Raw genomic sequence first — 25399 nt, forward strand, 5'->3', positions numbered from 1 at the left:
CCCCCCCCCCCCCCCCCCCCCCGCCTTCGCAAAAGGGGAGGCTAAAAGCTCAGGCACTAGGACTTGCTGAAGCCATGCTGATGGGAAGTCACAACGCGGGATTTGCAGCCGGATCTGCCAGACTCCAGAACCCACGTGCAGGCTTAGGCTCCATCCAGCTGTTGATTCACAGAGATGAGCCAGGGAAGCGTACTTCTTACCATCTACCCACTTACTCTCTTGTCTCCAACAGCTCAGCTTAGCTGTTCCTGTTACGTGGTACCTCCTCCTTCGCAATGATCCGTTGGAATAAAATCACCCTTTAAAAAAAGTATCCCACCCCAAATTGCAATTCTGAAACACAGAACTCGGACAGTCCGTCTTACTTGTGTTTGGGTCGTAGAGTATAGCAAAGCCCACGCTGCACCCTGGATACTTAGCAAAACAGACTTGAGATGCTTTATATTTGTAGTTGCATCTCTACTTACTCAGAGCATCCACCTTGCAAAGTATTTATTTATCACAGTATAAAAATAGCTAACAGTTCTTGAGCCCTTACTCTGTGTCAGATACAGTTTTTATAGACGTTCTCATTTCATCCTAAAAATCACCCATTTAACAGAGTCTTAGAAATATTAAACAGGTTCCCCAGTTGTACACCCTTGGTACACATTCAATCTGGGATGTAAATTCAACATTCGTTGAAAAAGGAGTACTGACACTGTTTTTCCAAAACTAAAGCACCGCTCATCATGTCCCCATGGAAGGAAGGGGCTGCTGAGGAACAGGGTCCTTTGAGTTCTTTGCTGCCATATATGCTTCATGATGACCCAAATCTCCCTCCACTCTCATTGATCTGCAACCCTGTGGAACATTCTTTTTCCTGTGACTTCATTTGCTGTCTCTTGCAGTGAGCACATTGTCCATGCATTTAATCAGCTTCCTGTTTTCATTGACCCGCAGTTGAAGTAACGGTACTGAGAGCCAACAAGATTTGAAATTCAAACATAAACACGTATGGTAAAATGGTATGACAGGACTGAGTGTAAAATGGCTGTTGTATAATTTTGGATAAGAGAAAAACTAATAAACAATGGAAAAGTATTATCATAGATAACCTAAAAGAACCTCAAAATGGGTTGGGTGTGAGTCCCTTCTTGAGTGAATTTGATCAAATATATTTTAATTCTTCAGTTACAGTTATATTATCCACCTGTTAATAGTATCAGCCTCACAGACTATGAATTTACTGAAGCATGATTCTATGTAATTATCATTTATTAAATAGTTAATAGGTATCAGATATTTTCTTTTTAGGCATTTTCTGAGTTACTCCTAATAACACGGTGAAATAGGGGCATGAATATTACCACTTTATGCAGGAGTAAGAGGAGAGGAACAGAATTGTCTGCTGCATGAGCCCCGTGGCTTGCTCTGAGTTCTGGTACAGAAATAAGTGGGGACCACCAGCCCCCCTTGCCCTCAGAAGGAAGAGCGGCAGGTGCTATCTGCACAAGAACACAGCTTGAAAGATTCTGTGTGCCACTCCCCAGAGTAGCCCAGATCCGAGATCAGTCTGGATTTTCTTCAGATACACAAGGCCATTCTCCTACAATCCCTTTAAAAAAGGACAAGCAGTGTTGGGGAGGGTTCAGGGTCTCTCTCCTAGATCCCAGTCACAGGACTCCTGAACATGCTGGCAATTAAGTGAGCCTCTTGGGAAAGCCCGGAGGCCTGCATGCAACCCACAGCCTTTGTATCCACATGGCTGGCACCAAGTTAATGTGACTTTTTTCTGGGCTTTGCCTGAGCTGCTCACTTAAGAGTGCTATATACCAGGGTGCTTCAAGTCTCCTGACCCGGGGGAAAGTGAACTTTAGAGAAATTAAGAACTTTGTCCGCATTACGCAGACTGCCTGTGTGAGATCTAAGATTTAAATTCACATCCATTACTTTCCAAAGCCAGTGCTCTTGACAACTCTATGAATCATACATGTGTTCGCCTTTTAAGTATTTATTGACATTTGCTGAAAGAGAACTCTACTAGGTATTGGGTGTAGGGAGAAATTCTAAAATAATGTAGATTTCTTAGTAAATGGGAATTATTATGTATAATTGGGGGTTTTTTTGTATTCTAATCCTAGGTTTATTCAGTACAGTCCTTTTGCTTTATACAACAAAGCGCAAACACGACATTATCTAAAATACTACATAGTTACAAAATGCAAAGCAAAGTTTATAGTACTGACTGTACAATAAAAGCCAAAAAAGCATGTACACATTGCCAAAGTAATCTACAAGACCACCACCGCGAATAACAGCTCCGGCGCGGGGATCTGTGATGACCCTTGCGGAGCTGGCTCTCAATTTGCTTGTTAATTTCAGAGAGAGAAAGGGAGAAGCGGGGTGTGGGGGTGTGCGAGAGTACTTGTAAAAACAGAGCCATTTGTGGCAACAAACATGAGGTGCTTGACCCCTAGAGGTCAGAAGAGGCAATGTCATAAAAATTACACAAACTCAGTGTAACATATGGTAGCACGAGTGTAGGTTGGGAGGAATAAAATGATTGAGAAATTGAGTGTAAGTGTAAGAACGCTGATAGCAATAGGTTTGAAACTGAAGTGCGGTTATTTTCACTTGAGAGGCTGGGAGGACAGTCCAGATAGGGGAAGGGGCGGACCCTCGTCAAACACAGAGACAAGAATTGCTTGGAGGATGGGTTTTTATTGGAGAACAGTCATTCGGGCTGAAAATAAGGGCACACACATGTCAGGAGGCTTCTGGTCTCATGTGTGCAAGTAACAGTAAGGACCAGAGCACCAACAATCAGGAGAGAGGCTTCTCTTGATTCACATCAGACTCAAATATACTGAGGATGTGGATTCAGAGATCTCAGTGATCGCACATGAGGGTCCCTGAGTTATCATATTTGAACAAGCATCTGGAAAGTGGTGCCATGTGCTGAGAGGGGCAAGGGAGAGTGAATGAGCTCTGAAAGGGCACAGGAGAGAGAATTAATTGTACTGTTGACTTAACTGAATTCAAGCCTGGGGAATTCGGAAGGCTGGAACAGGAAACCCTCTGAGTTGAAGATACATAATTGAAAGCTACATAAATATCATTGTTATTAAATCATAACTTTCCACTTGCAGAATTTCTGGTAATAATAACAGTATGAAGTGCTGTGTTTGGACAACTGCTCATGTCTTTGAAAAGGACAAATGCATTTCTATCATCATTAAAGCAGGTCTTTAACGCTGTTTTTCAGGTAGCGTGCATTTTTATGCCACCCCCCTCCTTGTGCCTAATGCATGTGTCCGCTGAAGTTCTAGGTAGCTGCTCTGATGAATATTGTAGAGACAGTGGCTATTGTGAGAGCCACACATAATTTTATTAGCCTCTGTCCGGGTGAGTTAGGGCAGTAACTTGTTATGAAGGTACATCAAGTGAATGGAAAATCCATATCAAAGAGCATGTTCTACTTTTATGTCGGAAAACTTGGAAGTTGTTTCCTGAGTAATGAGAGAAGTAGAAGCTAAATTTTATGGGTTCAAAGAGAAAGTATAAATTTCAGATGCCTTGGCCATAGCAGCCGTGAACATGTTTATAGATCTGGACGAGAGAGGTAGGTAAGGAAATAACTCATGGAAGAAAGAACAAGAAGAGAAAACGTTTCGTGGTAAAGAAACACAGTCTACAGAATGTCCCAAAGGAAAGTAAACAATGGTAAACAAAGGCAGAGAAAGGAGACAAAACTGAGTGAAAGCAGCTCTGAGATGTCCTTGGGGAAGTGGCCATTAAGCCACAGGAGATAGTGTTCTTTAATGGTGGACGAATTGCTGTGACAGTTGCCCTCGGTATAAATACGGAGTTCCTTCCCTCTAGTCTTGTGTAAACATCCTCATTTTGCAGTCCGGGATCTTCCCTTCCTCATCCTCAACAGAAGAAGAGCATCCAGCTTCCCGGCCGCACCGAGCACTTTCCATTTCTTCCACACGCCATGATATCATGATTTTTGTAGACTTGGGATCTTTGCACAGTGCCCAGGGCAGTCACCACATGTGGAGCCTTCACTTGTCTACCAAGATGAGTCTTTCATTCAGCACCTTTTCTCAGCATAGAAATCACTGTCTCCGGCAGCTTCTCTGACACCTCACTTTTGGGTCAGAGGACATTTCCGCCTGCTGCTGGAACAGCCATTCTGCTCCCCGTCGTACCATGCACACATGGTACTGTATTGTAGTCAGCTATTCCTTCTTTGTCCTGAGTCTTCTGGATAGGTGCACGATAGGGAGGTAGGGTTGGTGAGCCTCAGGAAGGCTTTTCCCGTCAACCTGGAGGCACGTGCAGGCCGTGAAAGATATGACGTAGACCACGGGAGAACTAAGAAGGTTGGAAGACAACAAACACATAGAAGGATAGAAACTACACAGGATATAGAAAGTGTTGTGTTTATGTGCTTAAATCCAGACCAATTAAGAGAAAATGATGGATTCTGTTTAACAAATGGAAGTAGGTCAACAATTACAAGACTCAGGCCAACTTAATAAAAACAGGCTTTTTATCGTGTAAAAAATATTGGAAGTTGGAACTGCTTCTATCAGATTTTAATTTGGAAAACACATTAATAGGAAATGCAAGAATGTAGCCTGAGAAGTGCAGCTACTAACACTGAACCGACTCTGAGTTTTCTGTCTATTCGGGACCAATCTCTTACACCACATGTCTGGTTAGGGGGAGAAATGAAAGGCGGTAAATGTGTTAGATTTACTCTAAAGAATAGTTATAATTGAACTCAATACATATTTATGAAGCAGCTCCCCCATGTTAACAGCTAAAAACTTGATCCAGGTGAATTACATACAATCCCTGCACTCAGATTGTTTATCAGCTGATACCGTAGCTGAGGAATCCGAGCTTATGCCGGAGTTTGAAAAAGAAGATAGATTCTGGTGGGCCTAAAATCAAAGAGGATAAATTCTAATTCTTTGAAAAATTGATAGTCTTAAGATTTTAATCTGCTGATAAATGGGGTTATATTAAGATGAAAATTAGGTGAGCTATTAGGATACCAGAAAAAAAAGAAGCAGCTATAAAACCCTCTGGGATTATGTCACAAGAACTCAGAGCCTGCTGAGGAGGCCCTCACTGACCAAAAATGGAAATGTTGTAGCATCAGTAAGGATAGTAACTACAGTTCCACAACATGTTGAGTATGTTTAAGTGAATGGGTTCATGACAATACTAAAAAACAAAAATCCAATCGGTTACCTATGAGAGAGGTGAAGGAACCAACTCCTTATTTTGAAAACTAGTAAATGAAGGGAAACATCAAGAATTTATCTCACTTTTCCTATGTGGTCTGTACTTCAAGGTACAGATCAAATAGAAGATAACAGGGCATTTCTCTTTAAAGGTATATTCCAGGTAATAGGTAAAGAGGGAAATAAGTAAACGGAATTAGCATAGTCCCACTTTGCAACCCTAAATAAATTAATAGACCAAGTCAATGACTATAAAAGTTCACAATCAGATGATTTGCTTTTCAGTACCGGTCACAGAAGAGTCGCTTTTATTGGACTGTCTTGCTACAGCTGGAATCACTGGATAGAAAATATACATAAAAAAACCTCCTTCAGGGTTCTGAAGTTCAGCTTAAAACAGGATGAAATTTGACAAGAGTTGATCTTGAGAGAAGGAAAGCAAATTTTGAGAGATCCACGTTTCACTGATTTTTTCCTAAAAATGCATCCCAGTTGCAGGGCATCATAATGCTCAAGCAGAAAAGTAGCCAGAGTTTACTGGGCTGTGGAGGCAGGGTCCAGAGTTCAGCGTTGCCAGAGTGGCTAGAAATTTAGGGTAGAATCCGGAAAAGGAGGGGGTCAGAGAGGGAGGGCCTCAACTCCCACATAAAAACTCCCCTTCGGCCCTCGGCTGATCCATGACCTGCGAATGCCCAAGATGGGGTACCAAGAAGCTCAGGAGAGAGCGGGATGGGAGATCCAGGGGCTGAAGATTTCCACATCTGCCTAATGCTGGAAGGAACACCTTTGGAAAAAATCAGGCCTGCCAATTTACAGGGACTTGTGGGACATGTTGGGCTCTTAACTGAAAAGCCAGAGGGCATTGCTTTAGGAGTAAAGACCAATCTGTGGACCAACTGATATGTCCTAGGGCTAAGGACAAAACCAAAGTAGATCCGTCCCAACAAAACCTGGAACCAAGCTTTCACAGGGTCAAGGTGATCCATGGACCTCTTCCATCTCCTTCCTGCCACCACCATCCCTCCCTCCCCAGGTTTCACCCTCCCCCCCTTCCTCGCCCCTCCCCAAACTTGTACCCTCCCCAAACTTGTTCCCTCCCCTTCCCTGCCTCCTCCTCCTTTCCTGATCCTAGACATTCACAGAGGTGGACATCTACTCAGACTAAGTTTCATTTCCTCAAAGATGTTGTCCCCAGTCAACAACCTCATTCAAATCTCCCTGTTCAAAACTCCCGTGCAACCTGCCCTTTTTCTTCATGCTCCACTTAACAGTTTGTAAATATATCTGTACACGTGGGGTGAGTTGCTTGATGTCTTTCTTTTCCTTCAGACTGAGGGATCCATGAGGACAGAATGTGTTCACTGTTGTAACATCAGCTCCTACTGTAGGAGTGGACACAGTAGATGCTCAGTAACTATTTGCTACATAGAGAATTCAGAAAAACATCCAGTGAGCCATGACGAAAATGGAAAAATGAATAAATGTATAGAAACCACAGATTTATTACATTCCTCCAGTAGCAGTTGATTACATAAGTGTGGGATAAACATGTCGGCTGTCGAATGTTTGTTATTACTAAAGTGATGATAAGAGCATACAAAATATGTAATAAATTAGGCATTTTGATACTTCCATTTGAAACGCACAGCTTTTTGTGTGGTATGAGAAACTGGAAGTTTTCTCCACATATTCCAAATAAGGAAACTGAGAATCCATGTTTATGTGACTTCTGTGGCATTACAAAATTACAAACAAATATTAGAAACAGAAATACAGCTTATGTCCTCCAATGACACACTGAAGTGTCCTCGAGGTAGTAGATGTTACCCACTTCAAATCTATTTAAAATGGTCATTTAGGTTGATATTTGAGTGGCAGTGGGCTTGTTTGTTCCTATAACCTCCTGGAGTGTTATCACTGACCTTAATTCAGTCTATTTAAAACCGTGATAGTAAAGTCACCTTTTGCCTGTGGTTATATGCAGCCCTTGATCCTGTACCTTCTTCCTTTTTATTGTATTAATTTTGGTTGTTTTAAACTTAAGAGTGCCTTAAATCATTCTGTGTTCTTTTATGCTACCGTGCAAAAATAGTCCAGCCCATTTCCTGTTGATTTCTCAAGTGCTTGGGCTCTCCTCGCCATCTCTTCAAAACCCAATTCAGTAATGCAGATCTCAAGTGCCCATACATCATGCTATTGCTTTAATATTTCACTATATAATAGTTTAACGGTGACTCAGCCTGATTTATGTTTCTTAGAAGTCAAAATTGGACCTGTGTTTAGAAATTCATAAGTAGTAACTTTCAAATAAAGAAGCAGTATGATCAGTATTGGAGACTGACTTTCTTGTTTAGCCCGGAAGAGTTTGGTCGATCGTTCTTTCTCCACTTAGAGCCCTTTTCTCTGTTTATATTTTTGGGGTGCTTCCCACAGAATTCATAGAAAGCTGTCATGTCTTTTTCAGGAACTCTCTCATGACCTTTAATAAAGGCAGTTTTCTCTTATTCAAGGATTCGTGTTCCAGTTCATGCGTTTTCTCTTCCAGTTTTTCTCTTTTACATTTCTTAGCCAACTGACCTCATCAGTGATGCAATGATTCATAGTTAATTCACAGAGCCAGTTTCTCTCCAAAACATCTTTCAAGGACAAGCCGCTCCCATGTCCAGTTTTCTTCAAGTACCACCTACGTGTAGATAAACATATTCGTTTTCCATGGTCCAATTCAGTATGCAACGAAGTTACTCATTTTCAGACAGAAGGTTTCTTTAACCTTCTTGTTCTTCTTGTCAGATAACCCTGATGCTGTCATCTGCTCAGGGGTCGCTCAGGAACCTGTTTTCCTGGGTGTGGCTCTAGGAGCTCCCAAGCTGGTGGATATAAAGCAGAACCCAGGATGTTGGATGCTTCTGGAAACCTCACAAGATACTCCTCAGTTGATTCTAACATGGCTAGACCATGGAGCTCAATTTAAGAAAACCTGCTCCTGTATGTTTTTTTTCTTAGCAATCCACTTGGAGTGGTAGGGACAGTGTTGCTTTTTCAAATCGCAACCTCTCACATTTTGTGAAGCCTCAAACTTTGGAGCAGGGGTAGGATGTAGGTGTGAGGGAAGGATACCGGGTCAAGTGGAAGATGTTACACTGAGGGGTGTATCTGCATGTGTCATATGCCCAGGTAGAAGAACAATTTGCTGCTCGCATAGGTAAATCTGCAATTTAGTTGACATCCTTCTCACAGGCTGAGTGGATCAGCTCCTCCTGCACATGTTAGAAATCATTCAGACCCAGCCCTGACGCAGCAGCAAAGCTCTAAGCACTGGCCTGAAAAATCACATCTCAGGGATGTGTGTCTTTCCCATTACAATGGAAGCTCCTTGAACAAAAATGTGCTTTGTATTTATGCATCGCTGTGTCTTCCCCTGTTCACAGGGAGCTCTCCATAGATACGTGCTTGCAGAAAGGGGCGCAAGTAGGCATTTCAGCAATACCACTTCTGACACAACTCCCTGAAAGAAATTTGAATATTTTTATTGGAAATCTCTTCGTTCCATGGGAGATTGTATTTCTGAATCATGCAAATAAAGCAGACTGTACCTCTTTCCTCGGGTCACGGGGAGAACTGATATGAGAGTAGGGCCTACAGTCTTTGTGAGTCTCTTCTTTCCTTGATGCCTGCTATAAATGAGAAGATTTGAGATGGAGGTATTCACTAAGGAGGATTCAGGTCACCGACAATTGCCATAGTGAGTCAGCTCAAGCATTAGCTGACAGACAGAGAAAAAGCCACAGAACCCACAGATGGCTCAAAATCATTCTTGCTGCATAACCCGGCAGTGACATTGATAATGGAGCATTCCTCGTGCTCTTCAGAAATTCATTATTTTTTAAAGAGTTCAGTTTTAAATACACCGAATGTATGTGTTAAACTATTTTTGCTGTACCTCTTTCCCTGCCCAGTGTTCTAACAATAAGTAATAGCAGTAGTTAATGTTTATTGACTTTTAATTCTGCACCAGCAATTCTTCCAAAAATTATGCAGATAGACATTCGTGCAACAATCCTGTGAAGAATATACTATTGTTATTCCCATGTGACAGATAGGAAAGGGACAAAGGGGTGGAAAAACTTGTGCCACAGAGGGAGTAATGCCCTGTGACCTGTTACTATGTTACATTATGGGACATAGGCACTTACAGTTGTGATTAAACTAAGGTCGTTGAGGCAGGGAAAGTAGCCTGGATTATCTAGTTGGACCCGATGGAATTACAAGGTTCTTTACAAGAGGGAGGTGAGAGGATCAGTCAGAGAAGGAGATGTAACTGAGAAACAAAGTGGGGGATTTGAAGATGCTATGATGCTAGCCTTGCACATGAAGAGAAGTTGTGAACCGAGGAATGCAGATGGTCTCTCCAAGCTGGAAAAGGGGGAAAAAGGGATCATCTTCCAGAGACTTCCGAAGGAAAGCAGCTCCTGCCAACCCCTTGATTTTAGGACTTTTTGAATTCCCAGACTAGAAGATGGTAAGTTTGTGTCGTTTCATGTGACTGAGTTTGTGGTCATTTGTTACATCAATAACAGGAGACTCATACAGTTGCCCAAGGGAGGGTGAAGGTGCAAATCCACGCCGACTAGTTATCTTAACTCCTGGGCTACCCTGTAATAAAAAAAACTATCAAAAATGTCTCAGAAGGGGGCTAGCCTGAGGAGGATAAATGTGTCAGAACAATTTGCAACTTATTACTAGAAAATTAGAGTTTATGCCCTCCCTCTGGTGAACAGGATATGACAGGGTCACAATATTAATATTGATGGCAATCTAATCATTAAAATGTAACCTGAGTGACAAGCCTACTAATGAACAGATTTACAATTAGAAAAATAATTCTTTCAGTCAAGTAACACGTCTCCTCCTACATCGTTGGACTGTGGGTCTTTGTTATAAATTTTGTTAACTTCTGATTTCTAATTTGTATTACAGCCAATTGTCTAATACCTCTGTTTTTCCTATTTATACATTTCAACCGGGTATAAAAGATTCGTTTTCTGAAAGTGTTTGACAAAAGATGGGCATAAGTGTGATTCTGTTAACTGAAACATGATTATTACTTGGATGCTTAATTTAGTGTTTCTAAACAAATAAATACAGAGTTAGATTACTTTCATGAATGGCATGCATTCATTATATCTTTCATAGGTTAGTTTCAATATAAGTAAATATTGTTATGAATCATATGAACTTTTCTTTTGTGAGAATGTATTTGCATTGGTAGTGTCCTTTGTGGAATAGCAAAAATAAATTCACCTTGAATGTTACTGGTGACGGCTCAGACGTGAAATGTTGCTTCCCCAGCCAATGATGTGAAGCCCAAGTTGAACTTTAAAGGTTAGTTGGGGCGCCTGGGTGGCGCAGTCGGTTAAGCGTCCGACTTCAGCCAGGTCACGATCTCGCGGTCCGTGAGTTCGAGCCCCGCGTCAGGCTCTGGGCTGATGGCTCGGAGCCTGGAGCCTGTTTCCGATTCTGTGTCTCCCTCTCTCTCTGCCCCTCCCCCGTTCATGCTCTGTCTCTCTCTATCCCAAAAATAAATAAAAAAACCTTGAAAAAAAATTTAAAAAAAAAGGTTAGTAATGTTGAAAGTAAAAATTTCAAAAACAAACAAATAAACATGACTTTCATTCAAATACAGAATAAATACATATGAAAGATTAATTAAAGAAGGGATCAGAAATATGGTAAAGCTAGTTGAAAGAAGATGCAAGAGACTGAGTGTAGATAGGAATCCTGGAAAGTATGTTGGATTACTATCACTAGGTTGGGTACATAAATGGTTAATGTCGAACAGGGCACTAAAACCAAAAGCTTTTATTTTCTATCACACAGAAGTCATTTATATTTCCACTGGGAAAAAAATTTACAAATTAGCATGTAACTGAGCACAGTCTGGCTCTAACCCATAATAAATAGTAAAATGAAACCTTTATTAATTCACCTAGAATTAAATAATCTTTAGATGGACCTGTGAGAAAATGGTCCAATATGACATTGAAAGGAAGTGAAATTATTGCTTTGGGTTATATCCAGTTTTTCCAGTTTTTCTTAACAGTGGGTAAGACCATTTTCAGGAGAGACTACAAACCTATCTCTCCCACCAGCATCCTTGGAGAGATAGATTCTCATAATGAATTCAAATTAATTCTCTCTGTGTCTCTCTCTCCCTCTTTCTCTCTCTCTCTCTCTCTCTCTCTCTCTCTCTGTCTTTCTCAAGATTGTTTTTCATATAGTTCTAGATTTTTATATCATTAACTGTATGTGCCACAGCACAGAGTTTTGTGATTATTGCTTAAAAGTGTATGCTGCTTGTATTTCAGATATGTTGTGTAAATTGCTTTTTATAACAGTGACTTATATTAGACCCGTTATAAGTAAGTTTTCTATCTAAAGTAATACTGTTAGGAGTCATCCTGAGTTTTTTCTTTTATGATTATTCTTGTACACATATTGCACACATTTAAGTTGAAGTTATCGTATACTAACATTGTACTCACATTCTGAATTACATTTAGCTTTTCTTCCCTGAAGATATTGTTCATACACACACTGAAGTCCATGATGGTGTGGCAGCAAGTTTGTTGATTTCCCTACTTAAACTACTTTCTCACTTATAGACCCATTTTCAAAGCAAGCCCCACTCCTCTTCCTCCTCTGAGAGCTGAGTTACTGACTGTCTCCGTATTTCTTTTCATGACGGTAGAGGAGAGAAAGTATTGGGAGAACGTCTAGGTCTTTGGGAATTAAATGTCCTAAGAGTAATTCTAAGAGCTTATGGGGACACGTGTAGGACTTGAAGACTGTGAGGAGTAGAAAGGTTAGTAGTGAGGTTTCTAGATCAGAGAGGTGAGTTTCCCCAACTACCTTAACTAAAGAGCCAGTCTTCTGTTGACCTTGATCAGTCTGTCTTGGTTGTTCTCTTGCTGAGCAGTGTCCACCTTCATGGAATGTCAGCTCCATGAGGGCAGGGGGCTTTGCTGGTGTTGATTACTCTCTCGATCTCAGCATCCATCACAGGGTCTCACAAACGATTTGCTGAATAGATACTTATTGTTTCTGAATGTCTCAGATTTCTTAGTTAATATCCATGGAGTAAGAAGATAATAGGTAAGAATGAGAGAAAATGGCAAGTGGCTTCGTTTTAAGAGATGAAGCAGTATACCATTGCTTTAGACATCAATTGTCTGACACATTTTTCACTTTCCTTTGTTGCTGATGGAAATATACAAGGCACAAAAGCTTTAGGTGCCATGAAGGATGATTATGACCATTATAATGTGATAATAATAATAGCGAAGAAGAGAAAGAAAGAAATAGTGGGGTAAAGTAACACAGGCTAAACCTTTATTGGAAAAAAAAATCTCTTGGTAGCTTATTCCAAAAATAGACTTTATCTAAAGTAAAATCATTATTATGATGGTTGCCTTTAAGCAATACATTAACTCAGAGATAACTGCATTGCTCCAAATGTATCAGCATTTAAAGTCTGTCTTATTGGAATTTTTCTTAATTTATTGTAATCTAATAATCATAGAACACATTATTTGTATTTGACACAGAGTTATGTTTTTACCATGCACATTCATTCAGCTATATAACAAGGAATAATTGTTCAGTTAACATTATTCTTTCTACAGAATGCAATGTTTATTCATGTGCATTTGGTGAATGAATTCTTTATAAGCACATTAACAAGATGTGGAAAAATCAAACCTCTGATTTTTCAAAAGATAGCTGCATAAAATAGTTGAAAAAAGTTGGGGGTGGTGGTGAATATAAATGGTTCACATTAAATATGATGGATAATCTGAATGAAATGTATATTTGGGCATACAAGTAGCTGTAATAATTTTGTCAAATGAAACAAGACGAGTAAACTTTAATGTCATTTCATTGACTGGGAAAAGTCAGCTAACCGGTTGAAAAATAGCTTCATTGGGTTTCCCTAACTTCTTCATTTATTACATAAATGTACTCGCAAAGGTAATTGCCTTAAAAAAAATCTTTGACTTGCGAAATGTAGAAAACCCTGCTCGGCTTTCTGAGTATTATCAGTTCTATTTTGTGTCTGTTGTTTGGGTGCAACTGATTTTGACAGATATGCTGTTATGTTACTGGTATAACATGACATCTTTTTTCAGATGAACTGAATAAAAGTGATCTTGACAATGAGTAGATAAGACACTGTCAGAAAGCTGAAAAAACATGTCAATGTCACAGTTTTGACACAAATGCAGCAGAAAAGCCCTTATAATATCATTAAGTGACTATCTTTCCAGTGATGCTCTTTAGAAGACAGAAGATAGCATTGCTCTTAAATACTATTACTTAGCCACAAAAATAATAAAACAAAGCACAAAGGTCAGGTTAATATATACTTGAGATGGCATTTGATGAGTCTGATGGATGTGTTTAAATTTTTATGCAGATCTTTTATCTATAGCATGTGTGAGAGAATTTTTGAGATATCAAAACCATTTTTTCAGGAGCTAAACACCATTTGCCTTCAGCACTTCAGGAACATGATTAAAAATACTGATGGTGAAATATGCAAAGTGGTTGTGTGGATATTGATCATAACCTTTTTCTTGATTTTATTTTTTCATTGAATGAAAAGAAATAGCTTTCAATAATAGAAAATTAGGAATACATTTTGAGATGTATTTCTAGATAATGATTTTGTAAATAGGTTAGCAAAGACTAAAATGGAATCAATCCCAGGCATCACGAGGGAATTAGACACGAGCTTTTATTTTCCCTCATGATTGGCTTGGAACTGAACTATACGTGCATGTGTGTATGCACAATGCTTTATATATGTATATATGTGTATGTATATATATGTGTGTATATATATGTACATTCATATGTACATATATGCGCATTTAAAATGCTTTAATAAAAAGTATATTTGTCCTTTAGAATGACTTTTAATGTCTTTGTCTTTAGGATCAGAAGTGGTTGATCTTGATGGAAAAAGTTCCCTTGTCTATAGATTTGATCAAAACTCCCTGAGCCCAATAAAGGATGTTATTTCTTTGAAATTTAAAACTATGCAGAGTGATGGAATTCTGCTCCACCGGGAAGGGCAAAATGGAGATCATATCACGTTGGACTTACGAGGAGGAAAACTCTTTTTACTTATTAATTCAGGTAAATCTATTTGGCGAAGTGTTTGACAGTCTGGCCACTTAGATATCACTTCAGTAACTTTATGCTTTTATAGCTTATCGTATAACAATTAAGGTGCCTTATTTCCAGATTCAGGGGCTTATATGTACACCAGTATCATACTTAGGTATAAAAATGGTTCCTATTTTGCAAATTGTACAAGATCCTCATTTAAATTTTTTTTTAATGTTTTATTTATTTTTGAGACAGAGAGTGAGCAGGGGAGGGACAGAGAGAAGGAGACACAGAATCTGAAGCAGGCTCCAGGCTCTGAGCTGTCAGCACAGAGCCCTATGCAGGGCTTGAGACCAGGAACCATGAGATCATAACCTGAGCCTAAGTCGGACGCTTAACCAACTGAGCTACCCAGGCACCCCTGCAAGACCCTCATTTGATGTTTCTTTTGCTTAGTGCCGAGAGAACTACATAGCTGTTTTCAAACATCATGAAGAAAGGGATGAGTCCCTGAAAAATACTGAGCTAGTAAAAATAATGAAATTGTAGCAAAGATACATTTTACTTTGCAAATGGCATGTGATGGGAAATACTAATAAAAAGAATTAATGGTGGAAGAAATTCCAGCAAGGTTGAGAGGATATTATATTCAAACTCCAGGTAAATCCATGCCAGTGTTTCGGATGGAATGCAAGGAAGAAGATTGCAATTATGAGAGATCCTGGTCCCCAAGGGGAAACTTTTTTTTTTTTTTTAGACTGGAAATAACGGTACTGTTGTTTTTTTCTCTTCTAAGGTGAAACCAAACTGCCCTCTGCTCACACACTGATCAATCTCACCCTGGGCAGCCTGCTGGATGATCAGCACTGGCATTCAGTGCTGATCCAACGGTTGGGCAGACAAGTGAACTTTACAGTGGATGAGCACAGGCACCATTTCCACGCCCAGGGAGAATTCAGTTACCTGGACCTTGATTATGAGGTGTGATAGTTATGTTCCAATTAATGCCGATTTTTACAATGTATATGTGGCGCAGCCATGCAAAAGAAAACATACTGTAGAGACAGCACCCCTTCCCTCTTTCAGAGTAAATCAAAGTCCTGGTGACATGTTTCCCAAGGTGACCTAACTCACAGTAGCAGATTTGAGCATATGCTACTGAGGCTTTGTCTTTCTGATGATATGTTAATCTGTTATCAGAGAGAGAGAGAGTTTTCTTTTTTACCTGAAATGTATAGTCACAGATTATCACATGTAGGAAATCTCCAAGAGATCATATTACCACCGGTAAATACAGAATGTGTTGCATGATTTTTTTGTGCGCTTTAGGGTACCCTCAAGCAGTGTAGATTTATGGAGAGGTTGTAGTAACTAATAGATTAATTAATTCATTATCCATCGATTCAAATGCACAAACACCAATGTGTGCCGGAAATACATATAGAACAAAACGCCATTATAACCAGTTAATGTTATTAAACAGAGATTTACCATGGATATAAAGAGGCATTTTTATTCATCAGCCAATAAACATCCAGATGTGATTAGTAACTTGTAAGAATAATCAAGCTCTAGTGTAAATGAAAACTGAATGCATGTAAATTTGTTTTCGAATCTGCATTTTAATTTTTTAAAAATATCCATATGAAATTAGCAACATGGCAGTGTAGGGTGATGAAAAATTGATTTATCTGTGATGATTAAAGCTATAGTTACTAATCATAATTATTTAAGCAAACTGTCAGAAAATCACTAAACAATATTATTGATGCCATTTTTCTTTCTAAGATCAGCTTCGGAGGGATTCCAGCCCCTGGAAAATCAGTGTCATTCCCCCATAAAAATTTTCATGGGTGTCTAGAAAATCTCTTTTATAATGGAGTAGATATCATTGATTTGGCCAAGCAACAAAAACCAGAGATCATCACTATGGTAAGAGAATCTTCATATAAATGAATGAATGAAATTGTGTTGCTTTTTCACACAATAAAATTCCTTCCCTTGGGATTCCCACTTGATATGATGTGAGATTACTCTCTCTCTTTTTTTAAGAGATTACTCTTTTAAAAATTTTCTCTGCTTGGCAATATTCATGTAAGGGATTAATTCTACTTAAAGCAATTATAAATATCACAGAGCGTGATTATTTTATTTTTAGATGAAGTAAAACATTTTTTTTTTACAGTTGATAATTTCATTTTGTTGTGACGCTCTTACTCCAGGGGACCAATTTCCTTTGCTCTGTAACTACCTTAATAAGATATGCCCTGACAACCTCCCTTAATCAAGGGAATCAAGTTCCTGGAATCAGATAATATCCATGTGTATTAGAGAGGCATTTGAAAAACTATATTTTGCCATGGTCGTTCATAACAAGTAAAAGAAACAAACAGGCCGTTATGACACTGCCTCTGCCAATCTGTCCCAATAGCGATGTTGGTCAGGCTGCGTTATATTCTAATTGCATGGAAATGCAGCAGATTTTAAATATAACCGTATTGGTCTGGGGTCCTTCAGGGAAGTAGCACCACTACGAGTTTTAGGAACAAGGGATCTCTTTTAGGACTTGGATCTTCACATTTGTCAGAGGAGCTGAAAAGTGGAGGCCAGCTGTCAGGAAGAAGAGTTAGAACAGGGTGAAGGAAAGCCAGCTCCTCTGTGATCATCCCTCACTGTGCTTGTATCACAGGAAATAAATACATAAATAAATAAACAAACAAACAAACAAACAAACTCCCATGGAAAAAAATGGCTGGCATTTCACTTTTGCCTCAACTACCACACAAGCTCCGTTTTTGACTAACTTTTAACCAGAAGCAGCCAGGAAAGAGGATTCTGGGAGACACGGTTTCCAGCTTAACTAGCTTCATGAAAGAAGCTTCAAGAAAGAAGCTTCATGAAAGAAAAGAAAAACGTAGATCCTTTTCAATACATTTCTTTAATTGTTCAAAATTCGGGATATATAAATTCAAGCTCGTGTTATATCAGCCAGTCGCAAAGCACATCACGGGAATATTTATTTTCTTATTTTTTATTCCTAATTCTCTGTGTGAATTGATGTTATCTATAGGAATATACCATTCAGAAAGATTTTTAGTTATACTTGGATAAGAGGGAAGATGACTTAAAAGGAAAATCAAAAAGCCGTAGGTAGATGTGTGTGTTTCATTGGCAAAATGAGCTTCCAGAAACTGCCCATGCAGCTAACACCTACTTTTCACTGGCAAGAGGATTTGCTGCTTGCGGGGTAGCAGGCCACTGTCCAAATGAAGCATCAGACCAAACTGCCGCTGGTAAAATGTTTCCAGTTTTACGAGGTTTGTTAGTTTATAATTGCCTTTACATTATGGGTCAGCATCACTTACTCTTCAGCTTTTATTTTCCATTCACTGGGACAAGATATTTGTCCACAATGAAAGCTAATTCACTTTTAACAGGATCACAACATAGCCAAATATCTTTGTTTAACCAAGACTAACTGGTTTAATTCCAATGTGTATCCTTCTAAGTACAGTTGATTTCATTGACTTTCCAAATCTGTGTTTGGAAAACATGCTAAAGAATATTTTCAGGAAAAGTAAAAACCTTTATCTTCATTTCTGAAGCCTGTTAAGGAACATGTTTAACTATTTCTAAATAACTCAGGGGGCAAAGATTTTTTAAATCCTTAAATATATACTTTACTAGTTAGATAATTTTTATACATAGTATTTTAATGAAAATTTATGCAAGTCTAAGGTGTCTTGAAACTCTGTTTTAAAACTGTTAGATGAGAAATAATACATGTAAATCTGATGACACAGGCATAACAAGAAAGAGCCAAAAATGTTTAAAAAATAAAGGAATGTTGGGACGCCTGGCTGGCTCATTCAGTAGAGCATGAGACTCTTGATCTCCGAGTTGTGGGTTCAAGCCCCACGTTGGGTATACAGGTTACTTAAAAAAATAAAAAATAAAATCTTTAAAAAAACTAAAAGAATGTAAGTAGTACATTGTACATTGTAGTATCCAAGAAAAAAGGAAAGATGGGCTGATGCTATAAAGAGACCATTCTGAGGAAAGCTAGTCCCAAAGAGCCACAAACTCGTGAAAAATGCTTAGATTCGCTATTGGTCAGGTAAATGCAAGATAAATGAGAATGATATATCACTTTGGCATTTTGTCATTGAACTTGTGCAAATTTAAAAGATCTATAATACCTATTCCTGCCAAGGATGTGGGGACAAGGATATGCTTGTATATTACCGGTAGAACTGTGGAGTATTTTAACTTCTTTTTGGAAAAGAAGCTGGAAATATTTATTAAAACATGTAAGTATATATAGTTCTGCATTTAGAACCCTTTTCCGTAGAACTGAAAATATACAGAGGAGCATACCGAGTTATTTATTACAGTCTTTCTGGGAAAGACAAAACCTGGAAACGAGGATATATATATGGATATATATATATATATATGAAATATGAAAAAATACAGAAGGAAAAAGAGTAGCTCGTTAATATTGGTTATGTTATGGGGTGGATTAGAACCAAAGGCAGCAAAGGACGAAGGAGAAAAGCATTTTCAGCCAGAGCCCAAGGAGTAGAAATCCAAGAGAAGATACGAACAAAGAATTGGCTTAAATAAATTTGTATTTAATTCAGTCACATTGAGTTAGATGCCTTTACAGAAGTTGAGAGCTGGGGAAAAATGGATTTCACCCAGAGCCTAGGGAAAAGTTTGCCTGACCGTGCTGTCACTGGATTTTGAAGAACCTTTAAGATAAATGGCAAGGATTTGAATTTTCATGTTGATAGCTTTTTGTTGTTTTAAATCAAGGGTAATTTGAGATCCATAAACAGCCTTTGTGACACTTCAGTTTCTATTACTAACATGATGGGAGTCATTCTGAAAGCTTTTTCTTTTGCTTCATTCTCAGGGAAATGTGTCCTTTTCTTGTTCGCAGTCACAGTCTGTACCTGTGACTTTTCTCAGCCCCAGGAGTTACTTAGCCCTGCCAGGCTTTTCCGGGGAGGACGAGCTGTCTGCTACTTTTCAATTTCGAACCTGGAATAAGGCAGGACTTCTGCTATTCAGTGAACTTCAGCTGGTTTCAGGGGGTCTCCTCCTCTTTCTTAATGATGGAAAACTTAAGCTGAATCTCTACCAGCCAGGAAAATTACCCAGTGACATCACAGCAGGTAATAAGTGTATTCCTGCAGGCACAGCGTATGGGTTTGAAAGATTTCATTATCTCTCTGTCCCTTTTCCATAAACTTTTATGCATAACCAAAAAAAAAAACTAGTGTTTGTTCAATGAATGAATACTTGAGTTAATAAGATTATCAGGACTCTTCCTTCGAGGACCTCGATTCTAATTTCCTTTTAAGTGTGGCTTCAGCCCTAGCCGTTCTTAGTAACCAGAATGATAGTTATGGGGGAATAGAAATTTCCTTTCATGACCCTCTTCCCACTCCAGATAAATCCACATATTCTGAGGAAATGTGTTTTGGGAGAAATGCAAAAGACTTTGAAATGGGCCCAAAAGTTTACTGGGTGTCTTCATGGGAAGACCAGGCTTTGTCTAACACAGCTATTAGCCTAATCTGGTCTGTGAGCGAAAAGGAGTGTTTCTTGGATCTGTATTTCTCTGTCTGTGTGTGATGTAAAACCCAAGCACTTAGTCAAAGTAACTTCACTTGCTGATATATTCTGTACAGAGTTGGATATATTGGGGAGGATGAAAAGGCTTGTGCAAACTTCTCCATTTGGGTACCAGAGGGGATTCTCTCTACTTCTAGGCAATACGGTTATCATCTTAATGATTAGAAGTGCTATAATTAAGGAGACTGTATGAGTATTTGGAAAATTAATACCTAATTTAGGTCAGCGCTTTGGGTGAGGGATATTTTTGCCTCTTCATTAAAATTATGTAGTTCTTGACAAGGGATCTCCAGCACGTTTTCATACACATGGAATAACACCCAAGCCAAGCAACTAGAGGTCACATTGGGGTGAATTGCTACATCAGTTTAATAAATGATTTTTCAAAAAAATTTAAAGATGCCATTGTACTACTCCTCTATGTTAACTATGGCCAAAATTAATCGCATATGAGAGGAAAATTGGCAGAAATACAGTTGGAAGCTAAATATAGGAGGAACAAGTGTGTAAACGGACGCACAAATACCTAGCCTTTACGTATTGGTGTTCAGTCTGTCGCTGCAGTTTAAATGTGGGAGCTGAAAGTTCGATATTAAATATAATTTTTAACAGCTACTGTGTTGTGACTTTTTCATGTAATGCTCAAAATGTGGTGGATTTGCAGACCCGACAAAAGGAAACAAAGGAAACAAATTAATCAGTGCCATCTAAATAATTAATAGGCTCCCTAAAATGAGGGCCCCAAAATGTAAGCTTGTCATTAATGTGTCGTTTATTGTGATTTATTTGACATTCTAAGAAGTGGTTGTATGCATAGCCTTGTTTCAACACCTTAAAGAAACTGCTTCAGTACAGTGTACTCTAGTGAGCCCCATGAAGCTGGTTCATTCTAAACACTTTACAGGCATGAATATGTAATAAATTACTAGGTGTTGAGTCTATATAGAATACTCTGATTTGAAAATCTTTAAATTAATATTTAAATCCCTATACAGTCTAATCCACTGTGGTGTCATAGGACTCAGTGTAATTGTTCTGTAGCGAATAACAAGGAGTGCAGACTATGGATGAATGACGAACACCAGGCTAGGAGAAATTGTTGAACTTCACATTACACAGGTGGGCCTTGACTTACCGACCCCCAACTCCCATTTTTCCCCGTTTCTCTTAAGATACTAATTTTTGCCGGTTTCAGCCAGGCAAGCACCTTTTGCACTTGAAAGGGGACTCTGTAAATGGTAGTTGGGTGGGTGGTTCATTTGTACAAGGCTCGAGAACTAAGTCATTTGTCAGAATGTATTATTATGACTCCTTAAAGGGAACCAAATACTTATTGGTGGATTGTTACCATATCATGTTGAAGCTTGCCATTTTATAAGGATGGCTCAATTTTTCTTAGCTACTAAGGTATAACTTCCCAGTCTTACATGTTTTAAAGAATCAACATTTTTATCTTTTGCAGTGGCATAAAAATTAAATTATGCTGTGGAAGAACTGAATTGTTCAAATCTTTGAATTAGCAGGATACATTTTTAATGCGCTGTATAGTTTGGCACAATGTCACTTGGAATTCTTTGAAAATATTATGTCAACCTATATCATTTTGAAATATTAAAGATATTAGTCTAAATTATAAAAGATATTAGCTGGATTACAGAATCCCTCATGACACAAAATATTTCCAGTCTTTGTCGCTTTTACAGATGTCAAAGCAAAAATCATCAGATGACATCAAGAACCCAACGAACAGTGTGGTTATATTTTCCTGTTTAAAGCAGACTCTGTATTGTAGGATTTGAGATTCTGCTATGATTTAGCATTTCTGCTGCTGCTTTTGGCTGAGGGTGAAAATCAGGCCTATAAACCAGCTTCTTGCTCTCAGGGGCAGGGCCTGGTGAGGCAGGCTTGCAGAGTAAGAAATGTTTCTGGCATTTTTTCACTTACTAGACCTTCGCGATTCTTGTGACCCCAGCAGAGGACCGGCCCTCTTGATTTGCCTAACCCAGGAGAAGGCCTGTGTCATTTCACCTTCCTCCCTTTCACTGTTGGACTCTTCCTACCTTTCAGAGGGTAAACCTGTCACTCTCTGAAACTCCCTCTTTCTCCGAAAGTGACCGGCACCAGGGATCTCCATATTTTCATCTTGACAAGAGCTTTCTGGAGGCCTGGAACTTTAGTTCAGGTTGGCGAATATAGCTAATGGATGAATATAGCTAATGGGTGCTCTGTTGTCAGAGCACTCAAAGATATTTAAAAACGGAAAAAACCCTTCACTTGTTCCTTGAGCAGTAGCCTATGTATAACTCCCTTTTGCACCTTCGCAAAGTACCTACCCTGTCCAGCAGGGTTTTCCTTCTTTATACATCTTATTTCATAGATGCCTGTTCTCATCTTAGGAGCCAGTGATGGTGGCTAAGCTGTCACAGAATTTCTGTGGCAATTTAGGGTTGATTCCAGAAGATTGTACATGAGGAGCAGATATAAATCTTTTTCCTCTTTCTGTATTTTGTGAGACAGAGAGAGAGAGGGGGAGGGGAGATGGGGGAGAGGAGGGAGGGAGAAGAGAGGGAGGGAGAGGAAGAGATTTCTGGTGAACAGCCGTGTTCTTCCCTATGACCTGCCATTCCCTCTTACTTCTTATTCCGGTCTTCCATCATTCCATTTAGCGTTGCCCACGCCTTCCACGCAGCCCACACCACACTACCTGTAATCAAACAAGTCGGGCTGAATGCTTATTGCAGCAAGGGGAGCACACACCTGGGGAGCCATGGGCGCGTCTCAATTTTAAGGTGTTAAGGGTGATTCATTGTAAGACTTGGGGCTGTTAGCTCATTTGGGGAGAGGCTTCAAGGAAGTGGAAAATTGCTCTGGATTAAATGCTGCTAGGAAGTGAGGGTAATTGTGTGATTAAGTATCTTTGTAAATCTTATCTAGAAGGATGGAGGAATGAAATAAGGTAATTGATGTAAAACAAAAACAAAAACAAAAAGCATCCGTTGTCGTTCATATTATCCCAAGGAGGAAGTTTGGTAATTCTTTGGCTTTCGCAGAAGCCTGGTTATCGTCTATGTTTAGACAAGATAAGAAAGTAGTCTTGGCTTTTTTTGGTCCAAGTTCAGTGTGGTCACAGAGTTACCTTGTCTAATGTTGGTATTCTATGAGGTTGTGTTCAATGGGAGAGCTCGCTCTGAGTGCTCGCCAACGTCCCATAGCATCACCCGGCTGAGAATGCGAGGCCACGTCCTGGCTGTTGGGGGCGGCTTTTCTGTTTCTCAAATTTAATTATTTACAAGAGCAAAAAAGTAAAGGAACTGCCTGTCCTGCAGGCAGAGAAGAGTGTGGGTTTTGGAATCAACTTACCAGCGGGACACTACCTTGGGTGATTTGATCTTCCTACTTGAGCCTCATTTTCTCCATCTTTAAAATGAGAATAGCAATAGCAGTGTTGAAGATGAAATGACACAATGCATGTAAGGCACACAATACCTGTTACGGATACCAGTTCAGTAAAAACTGTTTTTATTATCTTATTGTTATACCAACAACATGTCCCTCCCCAACTCAAAACTTACGAGTGGTGGGAGCAGTGCTAAAATTAGCATTTACTTACCTAATATCATGAACAAGAATGAGTGCAAATTCTATGATTTGTCACCTTCCATCCTTTTACAGCGACGTGGTCTTTTAAGGGGCTCCCTCTCATCAGATCCAAAAGCAGGAAGGAGTTGTACACTTAAAAAAAATAGAATCTTGGGGTGCCTGGGTGGCTCGGTCAACTAAGCATATGATTCTTGATTTCCGCTCAGGTCATGATCTCATGGTTTGTGAGTTCGAGCCCTGCGTCAGGCTCTGTGCTGACAGGGCAGAGCCTGCTTAAGATACTCTCTCCCCTCCTCCTTCTGCCCCTTTCCTGTGTGTGCACACGTGCGCGCTCTCTCTCTCTCTCTCTCTCTCTCTCTCTCTCTCAAAATAAATAAATAAACTTTAAAAATAGAATCTATTTTTAAACCTTATTTCTAATGTTTTTTAACTTTATTTTTGAGAGAGGGCATGAGTGGGAGTGGGGGAGGGACAAAGAGACAGGGGAACAGAAGATCCAAAGCAGTCTCTGAGCTGACAGTAGTAAGCCCCATGCGGGGCTCGTACCCATAGACTGTGAGCTCATGACCTGAGCCCAAGTCAGATGCTCAATTGGCTGAGCCACCCAGGCACCCTATAAAAAAGAGAATCAAATTTTAAAATTATCCTTTTAGTGTCTCGAATTAAGAGAAAGAAATCAAATGGATTGTTCATTATTTCATTTATATAATAAATCCTATTGATGGGTAACAAGCCTCCTCATCATAAGTGAGCGGTGTCTGTTATAAGTGAGGCCTGAGAATAGCTTCCCGAAGTTTCCCCCACAACCATAGCACAACTTCACAACGTGCTAGCTGTCTAGGTGGGTGACTGAACTGTGTCAGATAACAGAACGGCTGTCCTGGCCATCTTTTGTTCCTAATCTAAACTGGCTTCTGTGCTAAGGGAAGAAATTCCCGAGCCTTTGACTTTACTCCTACGCATGCCTCACCCAGCAGATCCCTGGAGCGCTGCTACTCAAAGTGTGGTCCCTGAGTAACACTCATTCGGTGAAATACTTGTTTCCAGATGGAGTATAAAAATTGGGATTAAGCTCTAAAACACTGCTGGAGCAATAAGTTCTTGCTGCACCATCCGAGGCCAAGGTTGCTGGACTCATATTTTATGTCTTCTTTATTTAATTTTTAGTAATTGATTTTCGCTGAGGTTTTGAAAGGATCAGTCCGCAGTAGATCAGAAAAGAAAATGTTCATCACCACAGGTGGCTTGGGAAGCACTGTCCTCGACCACTAGAAAGCCTAAAATTAAATAAGAGCTGCAAAGTCGTGTCTATAGGCACACCCAGCCTTTGAGAGAGCTGATAGGAGGCACGTGGTAGGGGAGGGAGGGTGGGAGGTGTCTGTAGGTGTGACGCAAAGCTCAATACAAAGGCTTTCACTCTAAATGTATCCTCTTAAAGGAAGCTCTAGATGACAAATCTGGGGCATTTGATTTATTTTAGTCCAATCTCACACCATCAGGGATTACATAACTCCTCAGTTGTCTATTTCGGAACCCACTCTTAGAAAAGGTATCTAAAAGTATCTAACCTACATTTTTCATTTCTCAGTTTTTAGGTCTTTCTCATTATCTTTCACAAACTAAACCAGTTGGGTCTTTGAAAATCTTTTTTCTCCTTCCTGGATGTAGTATAAAAATGAGGTTTGGTGCCCAGGATGGAATTTGCGTTATACTAAATAAATCCAGGGCAAAGAGCTTAATCG

The 25399-nt window shown here is 39.5% G+C and overlaps 1 protein-coding gene across 1 annotated transcript in view; it reads left to right on the forward strand.

The window, feature by feature from the left end:
- Positions 1-25399, forward strand: part of CNTNAP4 (contactin associated protein family member 4) — a 251334-nt gene that overhangs the window by 130896 nt on the left and 95039 nt on the right. Inside the window, exons 5-8 of the mRNA XM_049622706.1 lie at positions 14238-14441; positions 15211-15395; positions 16203-16346; positions 19333-19594. Coding sequence (XP_049478663.1) covers positions 14238-14441; positions 15211-15395; positions 16203-16346; positions 19333-19594 — 795 coding nt within the window. The remainder of the gene's footprint in view (positions 1-14237; positions 14442-15210; positions 15396-16202; positions 16347-19332; positions 19595-25399) is intronic.

This window comes from Panthera uncia (genome assembly GCF_023721935.1).
Source record: "Panthera uncia isolate 11264 chromosome E2 unlocalized genomic scaffold, Puncia_PCG_1.0 HiC_scaffold_20, whole genome shotgun sequence".
NCBI lineage: Eukaryota > Metazoa > Chordata > Mammalia > Carnivora > Felidae > Panthera > Panthera uncia.